At 38.6% G+C, this 20,260-nt stretch overlaps 1 protein-coding gene across 1 annotated transcript; it reads left to right on the forward strand.

Moving 5' to 3' along the window:
- Window positions 1-11,290: 11,290 nt before the first annotated feature.
- mnx2b (motor neuron and pancreas homeobox 2b) lies at window positions 11,291-15,195 on the forward strand. The gene is made up of 3 exons (XM_074667055.1): window positions 11,291-11,762; window positions 13,341-13,501; window positions 14,516-15,195. Exons 1-3 carry the CDS (start codon window positions 11,342-11,344, stop codon window positions 14,927-14,929), a joined length of 996 nt encoding a protein of 331 aa, XP_074523156.1. The 5' UTR covers window positions 11,291-11,341; the 3' UTR covers window positions 14,930-15,195.
- The last annotated feature ends 5,065 nt before the right edge of the window (window positions 15,196-20,260 follow it).

The following is a 20,260-nucleotide window of genomic DNA, read 5'->3' on the forward strand; positions in this document are numbered from 1 at the left end:
TGTTTCTGGCTTTCTTTGTTCCTTTTTTCCAGAATAGCTTTACTGAAAGGGAAATGCTTTTGCAAGAAACCAGGAAAATGGCCTCAGGGTAATGCTGCTCTGTGTGTATTTAAATGCAAACATCAGCATGCTCACAGTTGCAAAGCATTAACATGCTTGGTATATTTAATTGCTGCTTGTAAGGCATGCTAACTCATAGTTATTTTGATCTCTGGCTTTTAGTGGGAATTAGCTGAGTTTTGTTTCAGTATATTGTGGTGCAGGAGGAAAAGTGAGAGGAACAAATAGTTCAGCACACTCTATCCTCAGATAACCAAACATCCTCTCAAATATCGAACAAGATTTTTAAGTCTAGAAAAGAGAGTTGTTTATAAGTGTCATTTTTCATCTTACAAAGCTGAAGCAGGAAACGGGCGGCAGAAGATAGGCTGGGGTAGAAGGTCAGGGTCTCTCCAGCTGGTGGGGGAGGTAGTCTGTGTCGCTGTGGGTGAGTAGGTGAAGGGGAGATTTAATTAGAGCAAGTGCCTTCATCCCCCTCTGCTCCCCTGCTCTGTGTTTCAGCTAGTTGCCAAGGGTTAACTGGCCTGATAAATGGGATCACTCGCACATGCACATGCATGCACACCTGAGCTGAAGAAGGGAATGAGTGAGGTCTGTATGAGTCAAAGAAATGGGCAAGGATGGAGATTTTGAAATTGCCTACGGAGAAGTTATCTGTGACGGACTCAACTCAACTCAACTTTATTTATACATACAGCACAGCTGAAACAAAGTGCTGTACATAAAAGGTGGTGCAAGAATAAATGGTAAATAAAACAAATAAATCAATAAAACAAATGTGCAGGTACTGAAATAATTGTTTCATTGTTCTTAAAAACAGACTTGTTATAAACAGCTTCCCCACAGACATGCTAGACGTTGGGTGAGTTGCCCAAGTCATAGATTTTTTGAAACATGGATTTAATCTCAGTGGTGTCACACGCTTGTTTCTGAAGAGGTGTTATGGAACTCAACAGTGGTGGTTGTCATATTTGAAATATTGACACCAACTCACTTTCAGTCAGTCCAGAAACCAGCTGAGGAGGGCCTTTGGACTCAGGCGTCAAAGTGCCCACCTGTAGTTCACATCAGCCATTTATAGCAATGATATAATTAGAATACCCAGCAGAGTACTTACAGAGACTGAAATGAGTCCTAAAATCTTCTTTTCTTTTTTGTATATCTGGACTCAATCATGTAGATTTTTTTGGCTCTGGTTAAGCACAGGGGCTGAAACACCCACCCAGTTTACAGAGGCTGTTCCCATAGTTTTCAATCAAACAATCTCTCAGTCTAATAAAGGTTAAATGCCCCCAAAATAACTTAGGAAGAGGCATGTTAACATCTGATTTAAAGACAGACAATAACACGTCTTTTTCAGTTTTGGAGCCAGCCACAGGTGGACACTAGAAGACACTTTGGCTCAGTTTTGAGCTCTGCATGATGCTGTTTAATCTGGTTCACAGGAAAAAAGAGAAACTGCTTACTAACGATTGCTTTATGCCATTTCTCTGTTAAAATACTCAGGTGTATGCACATGAGAAGCACCACAGCTTTGGATGCAGCATTTTTGATTGGTTTATCTCTCCCTTAAGAATCAAACTGCAATGATTTGAATGATTGTTTTATCATTTGGTTTGGATATTCTTGGTCACCATTGTTTTATACCAATACAGACATCCCCTGTTTTTCCCTCTGGTCCCACCTTGAGAATTACATCATGTCCTCAACTACTTAGGCTACTTGTATCTTGAATTTTTACAGAATTAAATTTATTTAAAAGTTGTAGTACTTCAACAATGAAAGCAGAGTTAGAATTAAGGATTGAGTTTCACTCAAGAAACAAAGAGGGCCAAACAGATAGATTCACCAGTCAAACCTGTGGCGCAGTAACTATTCATCTTTAAGTGCGTTACCATACCCTTCTCCTACCTTTCCTTTTTTGAACAAATACCTGGAAAAATGACTTAGGACTTGTCATGTTTGTCATTGATAACTTTTACATAAAGACTTGATGATGTTAAAGGTGAATTGGACATTTTCATTTTGATCTGTGAGTATTTCTGTGAGAACACAACTCAGTGAATGAAGGCATGTTTGGTGTTACATCACCAGTTTGTGTATTTTCATAAATCTCTGGTCTCAATCAAAGCCGGCACTGGTCCATTAATAACCCAGTGTGGTTATACTGATGACAGAACACAATGCACCTAATGGAACGATTTATTTCCATAATGCTACATTGTCAGAGCGAGCACACAACTTCAGAGAGGGAGGGGTGATCAGGGGAGAGCACAGGAGAGAGTCAGTAAGAGGAAACAGGGAGGATGGTGAAGGTCAATACAAGCAAATTCTGCAAGTTTGCAAAAAACTGTTCCAATGTTCATGAAAGAAAATGAAGAACAAAGCTAGACACATAGGATGTTCTTATTAGAGACTTAAAATCACTTGTTGGCCACTTTGTCCTCTCAGCTTTTCACAAACACTGACACAACAGACACTTTTGGACAGGCTGGCTCTTGAGTTACCTTAAGATGAGACAGTTTGGCACATTAGGTACATGTCGAGCAGCAAGAGCAAACATCTCTAACAATACTTATCTCATAAGGATGTTTGCACAAAAATGTCACTAAACAGGAAATATAACTTTGTAAATATGTTCTTTGTTGAACTTTTTAGAAGTGAGGAACAAGGATGTTGATTTACTGCCAAAGTAATTCTTAACATCAAGTGCTTCATGAATAAAAAAAATAAAGCCAAATAAAATCACAAAAGAAAGACAAACACAGTATTGACTCAGGTTTATTGTGTAATATGATTGATAGCATTACCCTCTATTTGTGATTTTAACAAACAGGTTCCTAAAACATCCTGTTGTGTTTTCTTATTACCCTCTATTTGTTCTATATTTTCTTCTTACAAGGATATTTAGTCAATGGCTATTATTTGCTTAATCTTGGACCCTTGCCACATCTTCTATCATTACTGTTAAAACTTAGATGAAAACTTTTATCTTAAATGCCAATGTACGGAGCTCCTGAAGTCCCCAAAAGTATTTAAAGTATATACTTTGTTATCTAGTTATACTGTAGAAAAAAAAGTTACTGTGTTTTGTGCATAAGATTGATACTCAATTTTGTCTCTGTGCTGCTCAAACTACCAGCTTTAAGTTAAGTTACCTTGGTGCCTATGCTAGCACATGTTAGCTTTAGCTCACACCACCCCTAGCTCATACAGCTATTACCTTTATTGAAACTTGCATCAAAACACAACACAGATCTGTGGCATTGTGGCATTGTCAACATTACTGTTAACATGTGAGGAGTCTTCCTGAATTATTATTTACCAGTCAGAGCGTTGTGGATTGCTCTTCGTATTTTAATCCTTAAAAAAAGCAAACAGCCTGAAAAATTTACATCACTGTTGAAAAATTTCCATTCAAGACAGAAAATACTCAGTAAATGCAACCTCTGTGTACTAATTCCCATTAGCAAATCCAAATAAAATCCTTAGTGTATGTGGTGGAAATGAGGAGATACAAAAAAAGCCTTAAGATGACCTCTGCCGAAAAGAGGACCCAATGCCATGGAGATGGAAAAGAAAAACACATGGAGGACAAATTCTTAGACCAATCAGATTAAAAAAGAAGAGAAGCCAAAAAATTCATTTCTGTTTTGTTTGTTGTGTAGAAAATAGGGGTTCTGATAAGAGATTATTAATTTTGCACAATGTGTTGAATAGAAACATGTTTGTTGAAAACAGCATTTTTAATTCCTAATACATGTTGCCTTCTTGATTCTTGGTACCACTTTGGCACTATATATAAGATTGAAAGTTCAACAGTTTAAGTCCTTCAAAGCTTATTTCTGATCACAGTGAGATGAAGAATTTGACCTTCTTGTTTGCGACAGGCTGACTAAAAATGATTTAGGCTACTTTAAAGATTGAGCACATGTAGTTTATCGGGAGGAGGGGCAGCTTATTCAAACCAATTAGCACACTGACAGAGAGATATGAGCTCTCTGACCTCTCTACCCTTGTAGTCATAAATAGAACAAATATAATGAACGAGGAGTGGAGAACAGACGAGTGAATGAGGCAGAGGCGATTGTATTTAAACCACTTCAAAACTTTTATTGTTCCTTTTATTGTCTGTGGGCAGAACATTGTCCCATGAATCAAGTCTTAGAGATCTAGGAGTGAGGTGTGAATGAAGACCTTTAGGATTGGACTCTATTGGTTTGAAAGTTATTGTAAGTCAAATTAAGCTAACTCTTAGTTACACAGGCATTTGTATTGTACTGTTTTTCTCTTTTGGCATCAGTAACTGTGCTTAACAAAAGCAGAATGATTGCAAACCTGTTCACTGGAACTTGTTTTGACTGTTTTGTCACCTCATCAGAACTCTGGTGTTAAAGGTGCCGGCTGACCACACTTTGTCACACCTCTGACGACATTTCCATCAATTGAGAGCCATTAAAATACACCACAGTGCTGTGATTTACCTCTGCCATAACTTCATGGATTGACAAATCTTAAGGGTGCTCCATTAGTCTATTGACAAAGTCATTGATGGATCAACTCATTTCAATTTTTGGATATTGATTGCTTCTTAACAGAAATTACCATATGTGAAGTGGCAAAGAAAGTAATCTGCTTAAAAGATTAGTCTGATACGCAGCTTAATTTCTCCCAATTTTCACGACTACAACACTTAGTGTGGTTTTTGTTGGAAAAAACTTTCTCTTCTCCCTTTCTTACTCGCATCATATGTTTCTGTTTTATCTCATTATGGAGAGATTCTCATTTTTCTCTTCTTCAGAACACATTCTTGCTTCTCAAACTGTTTATTCGATTGTAAACAATGCAGGGTTACAACAATATGTTTATGCCTGTCTTGACTGTGCTGCCTGTCACTGCACTCCTCCACTCAGCAACCTGGCTTTGTGTCAGTGGGTAAATTGGGCAATAAGGAGACATAACTGGAGCACTAATGGCACTGAACACTTTCCTCACAGTGTTAAGTGTGTTGGAAACATGTTATAATGAGCGATAAGCTTAAAGCCTTGAGCAATGACCCCTTAAGTGTCAATTAGATACAGATTTAATTTTAAACAGCAGAGTGGGGCTCGTTCTGGGTTAAAAGACTGTGGGTTTATAACTCTTCACGTGTCAAACCGAGTTCATCTGCAGAAAAGGAGAAACATAGAGAGCAAACAGCCGACTGTCGGAGATCTTCAAAGCTCTTGATGGCTCTGAATGTCCTCATAAGTGGGCAGATAATGCCTAGAGGAGAGGGAAGGTGAGATAGCAGGGTGAAAGTAATGATGTGTTGTTGAGACTGATAAGGTGTATTTATCTCGTATTTCCCATGTCAGTGCACAATGGGGCCCTTGTTTGGGTGACAGTAAAACGCGGGGGTGTTGGATGGAAGGACCCATTAAATGGTCATAAAATCACACTGAACTGGATTGTGTTGAAAGGAAGCTTTTGTCTCAGTTGTGGAAAATGTAAACAGGTGAGACCGGGAAGTGATTGGAGAGTCTCAAGGTTGGAGTTTCCTGATTTTAACATAAAGCACCCTAGGTTTCACTCTTTTGCTAATTTGAAGTTTATCAAATCACTTGAATAAGATACCATTGATTTTCCCATATCTTATTGGACGGATGTAAGGGAGCAGCTCAGATCAGACTATTTGCCATTGGTTAAACACCACAGTTACTTTCATTTCAGCACTGAGCCTGTATTCAGACACCGTTATCATTTACTGACCAACAGATCATGACAATGTAACACAGCCTGTTAGCTTGGTAGGTTGAGTGCAACAGCTGTCCAACAGTCAAAAGGAAGTCATCTCTCATATTTAATAAATTGTGTCCACTAGTTTCAATTAATGTCCAGAAAGTAGCTTACAGTCAGCTCCTACTTCTCCAAATCTATTTGTCCTTCCTGAGTTGTTAAACTGTAAATAATGACAATGCACAACAAAGGAAGTCTAAATTGGATATCACAAATCGCTAACTGCTGCTACTACACTTAAATTCCTGAATGGTTGCCCTAAGACGCAAAAATATCATGAATTCCAAATGTTGTCAAATATAAGATTTTGTTGTCCTATCCATCCACCTAACCCCAACCAAGAGAGGGTTTTCTCACCACTGTGGGAACGTGTTGTATCCAAGCGACTTGTGTTAGGTTTGTTATCAATTAGTTTCAGTGTTTCAGAACAGCACTCAGGCCAGTTTAAGACGTTATAAAACAACGCAGCATATTGCTGTAAAATGTAAAATGGAAAGAATGGGAAAAAGCTTGTTTCATTTAAACTGTAAATTACTCAGATTTCAGGCTCAGCAAACAGCTTTATTCCTCTGCTGAAAGTGCTGAAATACACCTGATGGAGAGGGGGTGGGGGTGGGTTGCAAGGTGGCAAAGACGGACAAAAGAAGATTCACATCCACTGGGCAAGATGTCATATGGCAAAGCTCAATATTGGTTAATAAATGATGGGGACAGGGTACAGGGACCGAGAAGAGAAGTAAAACTCTAATAAATTACCTTTATCACCTTAATGAGACAACATTAATTTTGGTCTCAAGGTCCTGCTGTAAGCAAAACTGATTTATAGTCTGCCTTTAACTTTGTGGGAATTAGTCTAATTACCAGAGGTACAGAGAGCTGATTTTCACTTCACAGAGAGCGCATTGTGCTCCTAAATCATTTATCACAGCTGCAGCTCGGACAGAGTACCACAGGCATGATGGAAAATCTGTAGCTGGTTAGCAGTGTCCCTGAAAACAACTGTACAGGTGTGACAGTAAGCCTGAATGAAGAGTGGACACTGGAGGACACACAGATACAGATACAAACAAAGAGGCACACACTCAAATGAAGCTGAATTAGAGTAAAGGGACAGGCCTTGAAAAGTACCTCAACATCAAGTATTAATGATGGTGAATCCAAAGAAGTGTTTTTCATTGTCTATAGACTGACAGACAGAAAGAGAAAGAGAGAGATGGGTGGATAAGGTATGTGTAAATTATCCCAAAACGAACAGTTATTGTGTTGCAGTGTTAGATTTCCATATCTAATATATATCCTATTTACTCTTGCAAAAAAATGTATATATCACAGAACCAAAAAAAAAAACCAAACAGAGACAGTATAGATTTATAGCCTGCAAAACGTTGGTATCATACACGCCATTTAAATACACAAGAACAGACTTAAAGTATATTTTCAAAATGCTCATTCACAGCGTGCAAAGTAACTGATGGACCAGAGCAGTGTGCAGTTTGATTAAGGATTATTAGCACAGACATGTTATCATCAATTTTACAACCAGCAGAAGCCCCAGAAAATTCTTATTTTCACCTCCAACTTCCTCATTCAACAGCAAACTCAGGGTCTTATCAGTGGGTTAAATAAACCAATGACCCAGTGGGGCTTGATAAAGTGCTGACTAGGCCAGCACACTGTAAGCGAAAAAAAAGCACACTAAGGACAGAGCAAACTGTCTCAGAGCTGTGGTAATGATTGAAAAATATGCCTGTAATTGCTGATAAGCCCTTTAATGTTTCAGTAAACTCCTGTTGGCCGCTGGGTTTACTGAAGCATAAGTCGTCAATAAACTCTGGCTTTGTAGTGCGACGTAGAGGGCTGGCGGTCTCTTTGAGCTGTATGTTTTCTCACGGTTGGAGGGTGTGCGCTGCGATTTGACAGCTCTGCAAAAGGTTCAAGAGGGCATGTGCATGTGAGGACATGTGTGACATGAGGGGAAATGAGAGGTTAGGGTCGAAATTTAGAATAAAAGATGACTTTAGCAGCATTTCAGCCCTGTGTCAATTAATCAATCCAAGAAAATCTGTATCTATCTCTCACATCAATTTTGAGTGTCAGCCACACTTATGGAGTGTCTTTCAGCAGAGCTGCATTGTGCTGCACAGTAGTTAACCCTGACCTCTGTGATCTTTATCTCTGCTATTCATTTGTTTGAAGCAGACAAACTATGCAGTCTTCCTAACATGCTAAATGTCAGGTTATTAAAAAGGGTGACTGTGCTTTAAGCCCATGTTTGAGTCAGCAGGCTGGAGAGGATGAAGTGAAAATACTTTTCCTTTTTGTGATGTTTTTATCTAATGCATGCTAACATTTCTGAACTAGCTAGATAACTGTATAAGTATCCGGCAATGGCTGTATAAGATGGATGGCACAACTGCTCCAAAACATTGAGGCCAAAACATTTGGAGCTCCCCCTGGTGACTGGCTGCAGTACAGGTGAACATATGGAACATGGGTCAAACTAAAAAAATAGAAATACATATCAATTTTTTTTCTCAAAAGTGCTTCCTGTCTTATGTCTTTTACTGCTGATGTTTATGTGCTCAGATCATAGACTGTCTCCTTGACGTCTATTTCTGAAACGGACTCACTGACATTTTTTGAACCAGGCTTTAAATAGGTTGATCTCTGCTTTGAATTTTTTTTTTTTTTTTTTTTTTTTTGCTTGGTGTGTATGTGACTTCCAGTACTTTCGGAGCCAGCCTCAAGTGGACACTCGATAAACAGCCTATTTTAGCACTTCTGCATTGTCTCATATTCTTAGACCAGAGGTTGCGGCTTGGTACAGATTAAGGATATGATAGCATAACTGACAGCTGATTTGACGGTCAGAGGCTCTGGCAGTTTTATTCAATGGATTAAGAGTGGAGGAAGAAATCTAACAGCTGGTAGAAAATCTAATGAAAAACAGTAAATTTGTAAAGTCCAGGAACTGGTGTAGGTCTCTCTCAATCTGCTCATCTCAGTGCTGGTGTCTTGCATTGCCCCCTCACTGCCATCATACAAGTTACACCAACTTCTGAGCTCAAATCATGTTGAAAAAAATGAATCAGAATTGACAGCACCAGCATTCTGAAGCACAAGGGGTGATGGCTCAAGGCTAATGATGGGCTAATAACTGCATCAGGGTGGAATTTAAACAGGGATGTCTAATTGTTGTGGGGCCCAGAACTTTCAGGGCCCAATGGTGGACCTTTAAAATTACTGTTATTAACTGAAAATTTAGTTGGAAACACTAAAATCTACTTTAACAGCTGTTTAATTTCAATATTTTTGTTGTTCGACATTGGCAAGCTTATAAATTGCATTAAAGTTGAGGAAATATTTTCATTTTAACATTAAAATAGACTAACACTGGATCACCCCACACACACATTCAGATCCATTTAATCCATCCAGAGAGAGCGACTGCGCTTAGAGGCATGCAGCTGCACTCAAGTTAGATTTCTACGCCTCTGTCAACAAGCCCTGGTGATGGAATAACCTCTGATGAAATTACCCTCAGAAACTATAAAAGTAAGAAAAACGAGGCTTCGCGAGGGAGACAGGTTGTGTGAAAACAGGCAGAGAGCAGCTCTGATTTCTCATCAGCGCCAGAGACAACGGTGATCTGCCAGAGAGGGAGGGGGCAGGGTGGAGATGGAGGGACGGGCCTGCGGGAGCGCTCCAATTTTCTTGAGGTCAACTCCACGCGCATACTCACGCGCACGATCCAGCCAATTACATATCAGGAGTTGGAGGGTCTCGAGGAGATTCTGTGTTTTTTCATACCGGGAGAATGGATTTCAATTTCCTGAGACACACGATTTAGGGCCCAAAGGGTGGAGGCTGGAGCTGCGGTCTGGATTTGACCGCTCGTATGGAGGAGGCGGACTGACGCTAAAAACGATGAAACCACTCGAATATCAATAAGACTAAAATATCTTAATCAGAAACTATTTTTTAATCATAACTTTTTGTTTATTATTTATTTTAAAGGAAGACTCAGTGCCAGATTTAAACTCCAGTTTTTAGCGTTTAATTTGTTTATTATTATTATTATTATTATTTGTGGACCAAACTGGACCAACAGTTGCATCTCAAAGAGTATCAGCTGATAACAAAGAAAGCATCAAAGTTAAATTAAGATTGAGGCCTAAATGTGGTGGGCAGTTTTTGTTATGGGGTCTAATAATTTCACATTAGCCAGTGACCTCACAGTCTCACACCCTTACTAAATGCACCCATACTGCATATGACAGAGACAAACAGAAGCAAATAATTCATTTTTACAAAATTAATAAAAAAGAGCTTAAATTTTCCTACGAAAATTAGAAAAAGTCCCTAAAAAATCTTTTCGGTCTTCATACAGGGCAAAAGGTCTTATTTGTTATTTAATTTTATTTTAATTTATTTGTATTAATTTCATTCTAATTGGCATGGAAGGGATTGTTCTTTTAAGCTTTTTTTGTTTGGACACTCAGCACTTTAAACTCTCCAAATTGTAAGAACTATATGTCTAAACTCCGCTCTGCCCTTTGCAGGTGAATTTGACGCAAAGTATCTGAGCCAGGGTCACTTCACCTTAACCAGAGGATCAATCAACTTATAGCCTCCTCTGCCAACTCATTAAGCCTTTGTGCGGTTTGTGCGCAATCCTTGGTTGTAAACTTTAATGGCCTCAGTATGAGAATGAAGCAAGGCAATTAATAAAAATGATTTAAACAGATACTTCAGCAATATCAGTACTTTTCCAAACACAAAATTACCGTAAACTTACTCAAAGGCAAAGCCAAGATTTGGTGCAAAGGTGTACAGGACATTTGCGGCGTTGATAATTAGTTTGGACAGCTGAGCAGTGTATAAATAATTCTCTGTTTATGGCAAGGTATCTGCAATCTGTGAAGAGTCTGAGGAGCTGGCAGTAAGATAGATACTGAAAATACAATTGGCTAATCTTCTAATGTACCTCGGTGCTTTGATGCAGTTGAAGGTGTTTGCAGGCGGGACAGGGGTTGGACATTACCTCACTCTGAATGCTTTCTGGGGGGAGAAACGAGCGAGTAATTAGCTGATTAGAGGCCCGTCAGAGCAGCCCAGCCTGCAGCCAATCAGCGGCCTGCAGGGGTGGCGGGAGACAGATGATGGAGTCAGGCTGCCTCTGGGAAGTTAGTGTTAAACACCAGGACGGGTGCAGTGTTGCGGGGTGACATGAATGAGTGCAATTTAAGGAAGCAGGCGGAGAGATGCACGTGCAAACACCAGTGGTAATCATAAGGGTGTTTTTAATAAGTTAAAGTACACGTTTTTAATGCACGGATGCTTGTTTTTCATGGACTGTGGTACATTCTTCCATAACGAGATAAGAACGCGTGAGATTGTGTTTAAGGAGGCTCCGCTGACGCACGGCACAGGTGCGCACTCTCCGAGCTCAACGCGCGAACTCCTTGAAGACTCTGCAGTCCTCTCCTCGCCTGGAGCCGTGATGGAGAAATCGAGAAACTTCAGAATTGACGCCCTGCTCGCTGATGAGACCCACCGGGGCAGCAGAGACCTATCCCCGGGTCTGAGCAGTGACAGCCCCGCAGGCAGCCCGGTCTCGTGTCGACGCGCGGACACCCCGTCTCCGCGGGCCGCTGTGCAACTTCAGACCGGAGTAATCCACAAACCGGGTGTGCTGAATCTCCCACATCCAGGACTCGCTGCAATCCCCGGCATGTACCCTACGCCTATGTACCCTCTGTCAGCGCTGGGTGGGCAGCACCCCGCGTTCGCTTACACCGGGTTCACACAGCTGACACAGACCTACCCGGAGCACCTCAAGGCTGCAGCCATGGCGGGATCCCTGCCGCTGGAGCACTGGATCCGCGCAGGGATCATGATGCCACGACTACCGGATTACAGCTGTGAGTAAACCTTTGATAAAGTACATGGTTTCTTTAGAATAGGCTACATATAACCAAACTGTGTAAACTTTAAAAACCTAATAGTGTCATTCTCCTTCCTTTATTTGGCCTCGAGGTATTTATTCGCTTATAGACGGACCTGAGTTCGTTCTTTTCCTGAACTCTCTCTTATCAGTTTTTACTGTAAGGGTTAATCAGATCGTTTGACTTCTGAGAAGTGAACCGCAAAGGCTGTAAACTTACTGAATGCAAACACTGATTGTCAAATGAGTTAAGGTAGTATCCACCAAAGTAATTCAATTTATTATTATTATTATTATTATTATTATTATTATTATTATTATTATTATTATTATTATTAATATTAGTAGTAGTAGTAGTAGTATTATATTACTTCAAAATTGGCATCAATATCATACAACACACCAACTTTACCACTTAAAAGTAGGCTAAACCTGTCTTGAAGTTATTTTTTTATTTTATTTTTTTTGACAGTTAGTTACTTTTTCTTTCTTCCGTAATAGCTTAGCCATGCAACTTTACAAATAAATAACAGCTATCCTAACAACGTGTCTTTTTTGACTGGGAGTTTAAAAATACCCTTAAAAAATCTGATGCTTAATATCAGACACTAAAATTAGTTTTGTTTGTTCGTTCGTTTTTGTTGTTTTTTGTTTGTTTGTTTCCAAAAAGAAAAAAATAATACATTGTCATAAATAAATTAATTAACCGATACAGGGATGACACACAGCCATTTTTGAGCACGTCTTTTAGCCATGTCTGATGAGATGCTGTATTTAAAGAAATAAAGGAGACCTTCAGGTATGTCGTTTTCAGAGCAGCCACACACTGTCCGCTCCGCGCTTGTCTCTGTTTACTGCTACACTGTCTCTGTCATATTTTAATTTCGGCCCATTTATTTCTCTATAAACGCCAACCGGATGAAAATTGTCTTTGTGTGATGAAGAAACTATAAACAAACACCTAAAACGTTCTGTAGTTCATCAATAAAATCCCCAAAGCCTTCATTGAATTTTCATTAAGTTAATGGCATGCCTGTGTTTTTATGGCCCCTGCGCCTGCTTCTGCCGTGTCCCCCCGTCAACAATAAACTGGAGTAAAGCTATTATGGTTAATGATGGCCCGAGAGTGCGGCCATATGTGTGCCTGATCCAAGCAACAAAACACACCCAACTTCCCGTGTCCTTGAAATACTTATACACAAATATAGTCAAAACACCAGGGGCAGTACATGGCAAAATATTTCTGTTTTTAGAGCTTGAAATTTCTCTGTTCTTTTTTGATTCTTGGGCTTTTTTTTTTTTTTTTTTTTTTTTTTTTTTTTTTGTTATTTGTTTTTGTTGGTCAGTTTGTTTGTTGGACAAAGAGGAGAAAAAATATTCAGACATTGTGACAACCTTAAGACATTAAGTCTGCAAGGCACTGAAATCAAACATGAACTTTAGGTGTCATTTATAAGAAATTGGTTGTCAAATGTCTGAAAAAGTTGATGCTGTAAAATTATAGCTTGTCTCCTCACACAAAGACTGAAGATGACATTTCCTTCCCTTTCTGCAGCGGGCCCTCAAGCTGGTCTGCTGGGGAAGTGCCGGAGGCCCCGCACGGCCTTCACCAGTCAGCAGCTGCTGGAGCTGGAGAACCAGTTCAAACTCAACAAGTACCTGTCTAGACCCAAACGCTTTGAGGTGGCCACTTCACTCATGCTGACCGAGACACAGGTGGGGGTCAAAATGAAGATCTGCTTTTCTCTGGTCCCTGAGTCCAGTCTAAGCATTGTCATCCTACAGGGTTTTATCACTCATCCTTTGGCTCCAAGAGCATGTATGTTCTATGGAAAAGGCCAGTCAGTGTTTAAATTGATAAATAAAGGTTTTTATGAAAGCAGACAATTTTGATTTTGATGAATGACCTGCCCTCTGGGCAAGAAACACAGTAAGACTAACAATAACACTTACATTCAAAATATGTATACAACTAAAAGCAAATGTGTTTAAACTTAGGGGGAGGCGTTAAATTTATGTTTTTAACAACATAAAATATACAATAAAAGCTTCCTAATTCCATAAGTATTTAAACCTTTCAACTAGAAGCAATGTAAAGTCCTAAATGTAAAGTGCATCTCCTTTTAGTTATTGTAGTAAAATCACACACTTCTGACTGCTTTTAGTTAAATTAACGAATGCTTTTATCTTATTAATATCAGCATTTAGTTTAGTAAATTTCATTTTATCTGCTCTTTTTGTTTGTACAGATTTAAAAAAAAATCTCTTGTTTTGGTTATAATTTATATTCATCTATTACTCTAGCAGTCATTCTGCAATAAACTTAAACATAAATTATGATGACATTTCTGAAACCCACACCTTAATTAGGAAAACATTTTATGGCATTGTTTAAAGGGAGTTTCCATTTATTGTAAGATACGGACTCAAGCTTTTTATGCTTTAGAGGCAAAAGGTGAAAATAACAGACTGTCTAAAATTTTGCTCAGGAAAATAGTCAATTTTTTTCATCCCATTACTAATTTTTTCCCTCCGAAAGTTTTACATTTTGAACAGCTTTCCTGAAAATGTTGAGGGATAACTTCTTCAACTACAAATAGAAACAAAAACTGTTCAATGTCTGAAAATAATCATCTCAATAAAAAGAAAATGTTTTAGTCTGTTCAGAGAAACTTTAAACCAACTCCCTGTCAAGTCTACCATCGACTGACCTCCCTGATCTCTCCACAGGTGAAGATCTGGTTTCAGAATCGGAGGATGAAGTGGAAACGCAGCAGAAAGGCAAAAGAGCAGGCGACTGCTTCAACCCAGTCTGAGGGTCAGCGACTGCGCAGCACAGGGAAAACAAACACAGATAAATGTGACGACAGCAGACAGGCTGTGAACCCAGATGATGGAGGCATAGACCTTGATCTGGAGGATGGAGAGGAAGAGGAAGATGAAGAGGATGCAGATGAGGAGGAGGAGGCTCAGAATGATTATCCTGTTTCTTTGGGTAACGGGGCTGGGATGCAACAATCTATGGACTTCTTGCAGCGCAGCACAGACGTTGGCTACAATCCTCACAGCCCGTTCTCTGATGACTCTGAGCTGGAAGGGGTGCAGGCAGGAGGAGGTGACAGGAAGATCAGGGCCGGACTGTGAAAAGACACACATTGAGTGACACTGACACACTAATTTCAAAAACACTGGTCTGTGTTTGTGATCACTAGAAAAGACAGGATCTTTGTTTGGGCTGTTCTTTGAATGATTTCAGCCCCAAACAGACTATCTTGGGATCACCAGATATTCTAGCAGCTATCAAACTCATAAATACTGTCTAAACCCTGTGAATTCATCACCTACAAGTACTGTACATTTTTGTAGCATGCTGAGAAATGTTTCTCTAAGTTAAGTGGTTCATGTTTACCCAGACCCTGCTCCATCTGCAGAAAGCTGGAGCACCACATGTCAAGTGAAGACAAGTGAACTGTTCAGACAGCATAAGATTGTACAGTAGATGCAACTTCTATTGCATCAGTCAAGATGGTGTCGAGACTGAAAGACAAACACATTCAAGAAAAAAAAAACACAAAAAACGTCTGCTTCTCTTGATGTTACTTGTCAGATTATCCTGTGTTCATCTTTCATGCATTTGATGTGAATATGGATGTTCTTTTTTCTTTTTGATGTTGTTTATGAATTTATTTGTCACTTACATGTAAATGAACTTAATTTATTTGAATGATTGCTAAGATGAATCATAATTATGCGTATTTATCTGAAACTTGTCAGTGGTGGAACTGTGAAATAAAAAGAAATGACAGCAAAAAGAGCATTAAACAGAGTTGAAGAAGGAATTGATTCTTGATCAGTGTGTCCGTCTTATTATCTTTTTTCATAAGTTTGTTGAGATTGTCTTGCTGAACTTGAAATGTGTTTAAACTAAATTAAAAAGCAAAAAAAAGTTGCTTAAGTTGAGCTTATTGCTGTTATCAATACGCTTAAATGACAATGTCTTCAATGTGTGATGTTCACCATATTCACCATCATAGGTATGTATCTTCATGTGCTTGGGTTAGCTCAGGGGTGTCCAACCAGTCAGAGACCAAGAGCCGCAAAAATTCCTGTGGTACTACAAAGAGCCACATCACGCACAAGGTTTAAGAAGCACACTTCGTCTCACACATGAACAAAATGACATAAAATGAAAATCCCTACATTTCCAGTTTTTAAAGCAAGATTTATTGTGTTTGTAAGTGTGTTTAAATTTGTACCTGGGGCCGTGTCAAAGACAAATTTCTGTTTTTGCTGCAGAAGAGACAAAGTTCTATCTATCTATCTATCTATCTATCTATCTATCTATCTATCTATCTATCTATCTATCTATCTATCTATCTATCTATCTATCTATCTATCTATCTACTGATCTATCTATCTATCTATCTATCTATCTATCGATATATAGATCAGTGGATAGATAGATCAGTAGATAGATAGATAGATAGATAGATAGATAGATAGATAGATAGATAGATAGATAGATAGATAGATAGATAGATAGATAGATATGAGAACTAAGTGATTGAGAGGAGCACATATAGACATGTAGAAGAGAAACTGAAACTTAAGCACCAGTCTCTTGACCAAAGAGCCGCACATCAAGAGGCAAAGAGCCACATGTGGCTCACCAGCCGCAGGTTGGCCACCCCTGGATTAGCTGGATAGCTATAGGTCAAAACTCAAAGAATAGCTGATGAAAATAACTTGAGTTCTACTGAATTTTAATCCTTTACAGAAATAAAAACAGACATCATGGTTTCATTAAGCTTAAGGTTCCAGTGAAGATCCTTTCTGTTTCTGTCACCTTACTCCATTACAGTTACAGGCAATGGATATTTGAATTACGAGGTTGAAAGTTTTTGTTGTGGATGGTCTCACTTCCATTTGTAGTTCATTAAAAGTGTCATTGTTGATATATTTGAGAAACCTCTTCACAGGAGCTTTAAAGAAATTTTAGTTTGAAATGACGTGGGTACATGGAGGGGACTTCAACCATGGGTGAAAACCATTTCATAAACAACCACTAAGTGAACTTAGGGGCATATGTTTTATAAAACATGGACATTATACTGCAGAAGTAACCCATCAGTTTCTGAAGTAGCATTATAAAGCTCTACCATGGTGGATTCTGTATCAGAAATCAAAACTCAACCTGACCTTTTAATAATCCAATCATAAATGAAGAGGTGAAGCTGTTGGAGCCATTAAGCTTCCCAGCCAGCCAAAACATGCCCACATCTTTTCCAACTCACCACACTGCTAAATATACAAATTTATGCATAACTCTCCATCTCGTAAAGATAAAAATAGATGCTTCATAAAAATATTCCATAGCTGTACAGTGTGTAGCAATAAAGAAATGAGCAATTCAGACCAAAGGGCTTTTTTTTTACCAGGCTGTAAACATCTTTATTTCTGCTGTACAGAGGGAGCGCTTTAATATAGCCTCAAATAGTTTCCCATGGCTTTTGGAGCCAAGACACTTCCAGTGGATGCTTGAGGAACTACAGTTTTTATACTCCTGCAGTGGCTTCATTCAGAGGTCACAAAGGTCATCAGGATTCAGCCTCTAAGAACTGTGAATCTCTAGACAAAAAGAGCAACTTACAGACTATTAGCACCAAAAATTGGGATGACTTTTGAGTTGAGTTTGGAGGATGAAAATACAGAAGAGTTTCACTCAGATTCCAGTAAGTACATCCAGTAAAACAACAATTTTATTGGGTAATAATCTTGCATACTGGAAAAAAATAAAGTCAAAATCTCCTCTAACTAATTCAGCATAAACAGCTGCTACTGAGCTGCATCTTGAGGCATTTCTCAGGAATTTTACAGTTTGAATTTATGACATAGACTCTCAGATATTAATTACTTGGTGGGGTTTACTGATGGCCAAATAATTAAGTTAATGAAGAGGAAATAAAGCAATCAAAAGCCTGATGCTGATGTCACACAGGGCCATTTTAATTTCCCAGAGCAACAGCATGATGAGTGTGTGTGAGTGTGGCAGGGTGTTTTATAGGGCGGCCATGTAAAGGGGTTGTGATTAAAGAGCAGAGTGGAGGACACGCAGTGTGGTGTCATTTAGGCTCCTTTCAGAGCACAGTCACATCTTTATAGAGTGATTAAATACAGTCTTAACTGGCTGGATGGACACAGGCCTCTGAAGTATGGTAAAAATTTTACATTTATCACAAATACAACAGATTACTACCAAAATCGTTTCGTTTTAGAGTTTAGAAATGCGCACTGAAATTATTCACTGCATCAGTAAAACAGATGTCCTTATATATTTTTTGAGGGATGCTGCTCCAAAAGGCATGCTACTGACCAACAATCAGTCATTTTTATTAATTACTTTAATCCTACAGTTAAACATTTCTACCTGAAGGGAGAGTCTCTCTCATAATGGCAATATAGCCATTCATAAAGAGCAAAGCATCACTGAATGGTTTTGTGTAAAAAAAAAAAAAAAAAAAAAAAAGATGTGAATTGTGGTTTTAAAATATCAGTTAATACTTTGATTCAGCATTTTAGACAGATCCATTACACATTCTTGCTTTTGTTCTCAGCAACACATTAAATGAGTGACTAACTCTCAGAGGACTCTGATTTACTCCTTAAGTAAAACTGTTTAAACCGGGAATTTGTTGGATTTTCTTTGAACTCTCATCCGTCAGTGGCTTTCACTCAAATAATTAAAACTCTTTTTTTAAGCTGATAAAAGTTTGTGTTTCAGGCTAACCGCAAGACCAGATTTCAAATTATGAATTGCTTTATTTGGCATTAATTTCGCTATGTTTCGCAGCATTTACATTCAAGTGGCAACCAAAAAAAGACTAAGAAGATGATATTCAGAGGCCATACGAATGTTATTGATCAGTGATCTATACAGGAAAAAGTTTTATCCAAATCTGTATTTTTAACTTTACATCATATCATGTCAGTTATTTAAAGTCTTTGATTCAATTTGAAATTTCAAATGAATTGACATTGGGGAGGGTTTGATCACATTAAATTAATTTACTGTTCTGATATTCCTAAATGTCTTATCATAGCATCATTTAAATCACGAATTTTTACAGCCTGTGTTAGTGACAGTAAAGACACTGTGACTTGTCAAAGCAGCTTAAGATACATAATCAGAGCATTGTTTAAAAAACCATTAAGTTTTAGAGTTTATTATATCAGCTATATTAATATTTCACATTTTTTGTTAAACAGGTGAAATAGTGTATGATTCTGGTTACATGTGGTATGGATTTTGAACGTCGAATAATTTTGCATTGTTTGTCAAAGAGCCAAAGAAAGTAGATGTTTCAGCAGTGTTAACCAAACTAGCTCACAGCTTCATCATATAACCCTTTCAGCAAACTCAGGCTTCCAGTCACACTTTTATCTTATAAGACCTTGAGGAATTTTTCGCTTAACTTTCCAGACTTGATTTAATGTTGTGTGCAGAATCCATAACAAGCCTGCAGACTGAACCTCTATCAAACTTCAGCTTTTAATTTGGCTGATGAAAAATCATGCGAATCAATAGGAGCTCATTTAGTTGTGTGACTTGTCAGCTGTGTGACAAATGCCATTTGGCCTGTTTTATGACACAGGCCTCTCTGACACAGTACAAAAATCACAGCTAATTGATAAGGCAGTGCAGCAATATATGGAGGTCATTGATTCTGTTTCTCCTCTAATTTAATCTGAATACACCAGTCCCGTTGATTAAAAATATCCCTGCGTAAATTACATTTATACTGCTGATAATGCTGTCAGTATTCAGCCTGACCAAAGTGCTGACAGCCTTCCTGCCTGTGTCTTGTTTTAACCAATAATGCATAGTGAGCCTGTGTGTTTCTAAAAAGATGTTTCACTGTCTATTGAATCACTCAAGTCACCCCTGAGATGTCAGCTGTTACCAGAAACTCCCATTTTCATAGTTAGACAAATAAATCGGCCTCTTTTTGCTGTGTTGGATCATAAATCAGGAAAGCCTTAAAAAATTTACACCCTGTAGTTTAATCAATCAGCAAAATGTCGGCCTCATTACGTAAATATGAACAGATTGTGCGATCTTTTAACGTAATCACACATACTGGTGCAGGTTTCCAAGGCCCTGTCCTGTCACTTAACTAATAGGGGAGTCAGGGAGTGAGTGACGGGACCCAATAAATTCACATCTGTCTGACTTAAAATGCTGTTCGAAAGCATGAAAAAGGCTCAGTTTTTTGCCTGTAAAGTTTATTGAAAAGGGCGTGGTGTGTTTGGGGATGTATGTGTTCCTGGGTGTCATTTATTGATGCAGAAAATGTCTGGTACACAGGTGTCTGCCAATTACAATGCACAAGGATGATGGCCTATCTTGATGTTAGTGTAACCTTCATTTCTGCTGATCATTGCCCAATTTTACATAAACCAGATGTAAAAACAACA

This window comes from Halichoeres trimaculatus, unplaced genomic scaffold, assembly GCF_033239565.1.
Source record: "Halichoeres trimaculatus isolate MK-OKI-2021-1 unplaced genomic scaffold, fHalTri1.1 fHalTri1_scaffold_3, whole genome shotgun sequence".
Taxonomy (NCBI): Eukaryota; Metazoa; Chordata; class Actinopteri; order Labriformes; family Labridae; genus Halichoeres; species Halichoeres trimaculatus.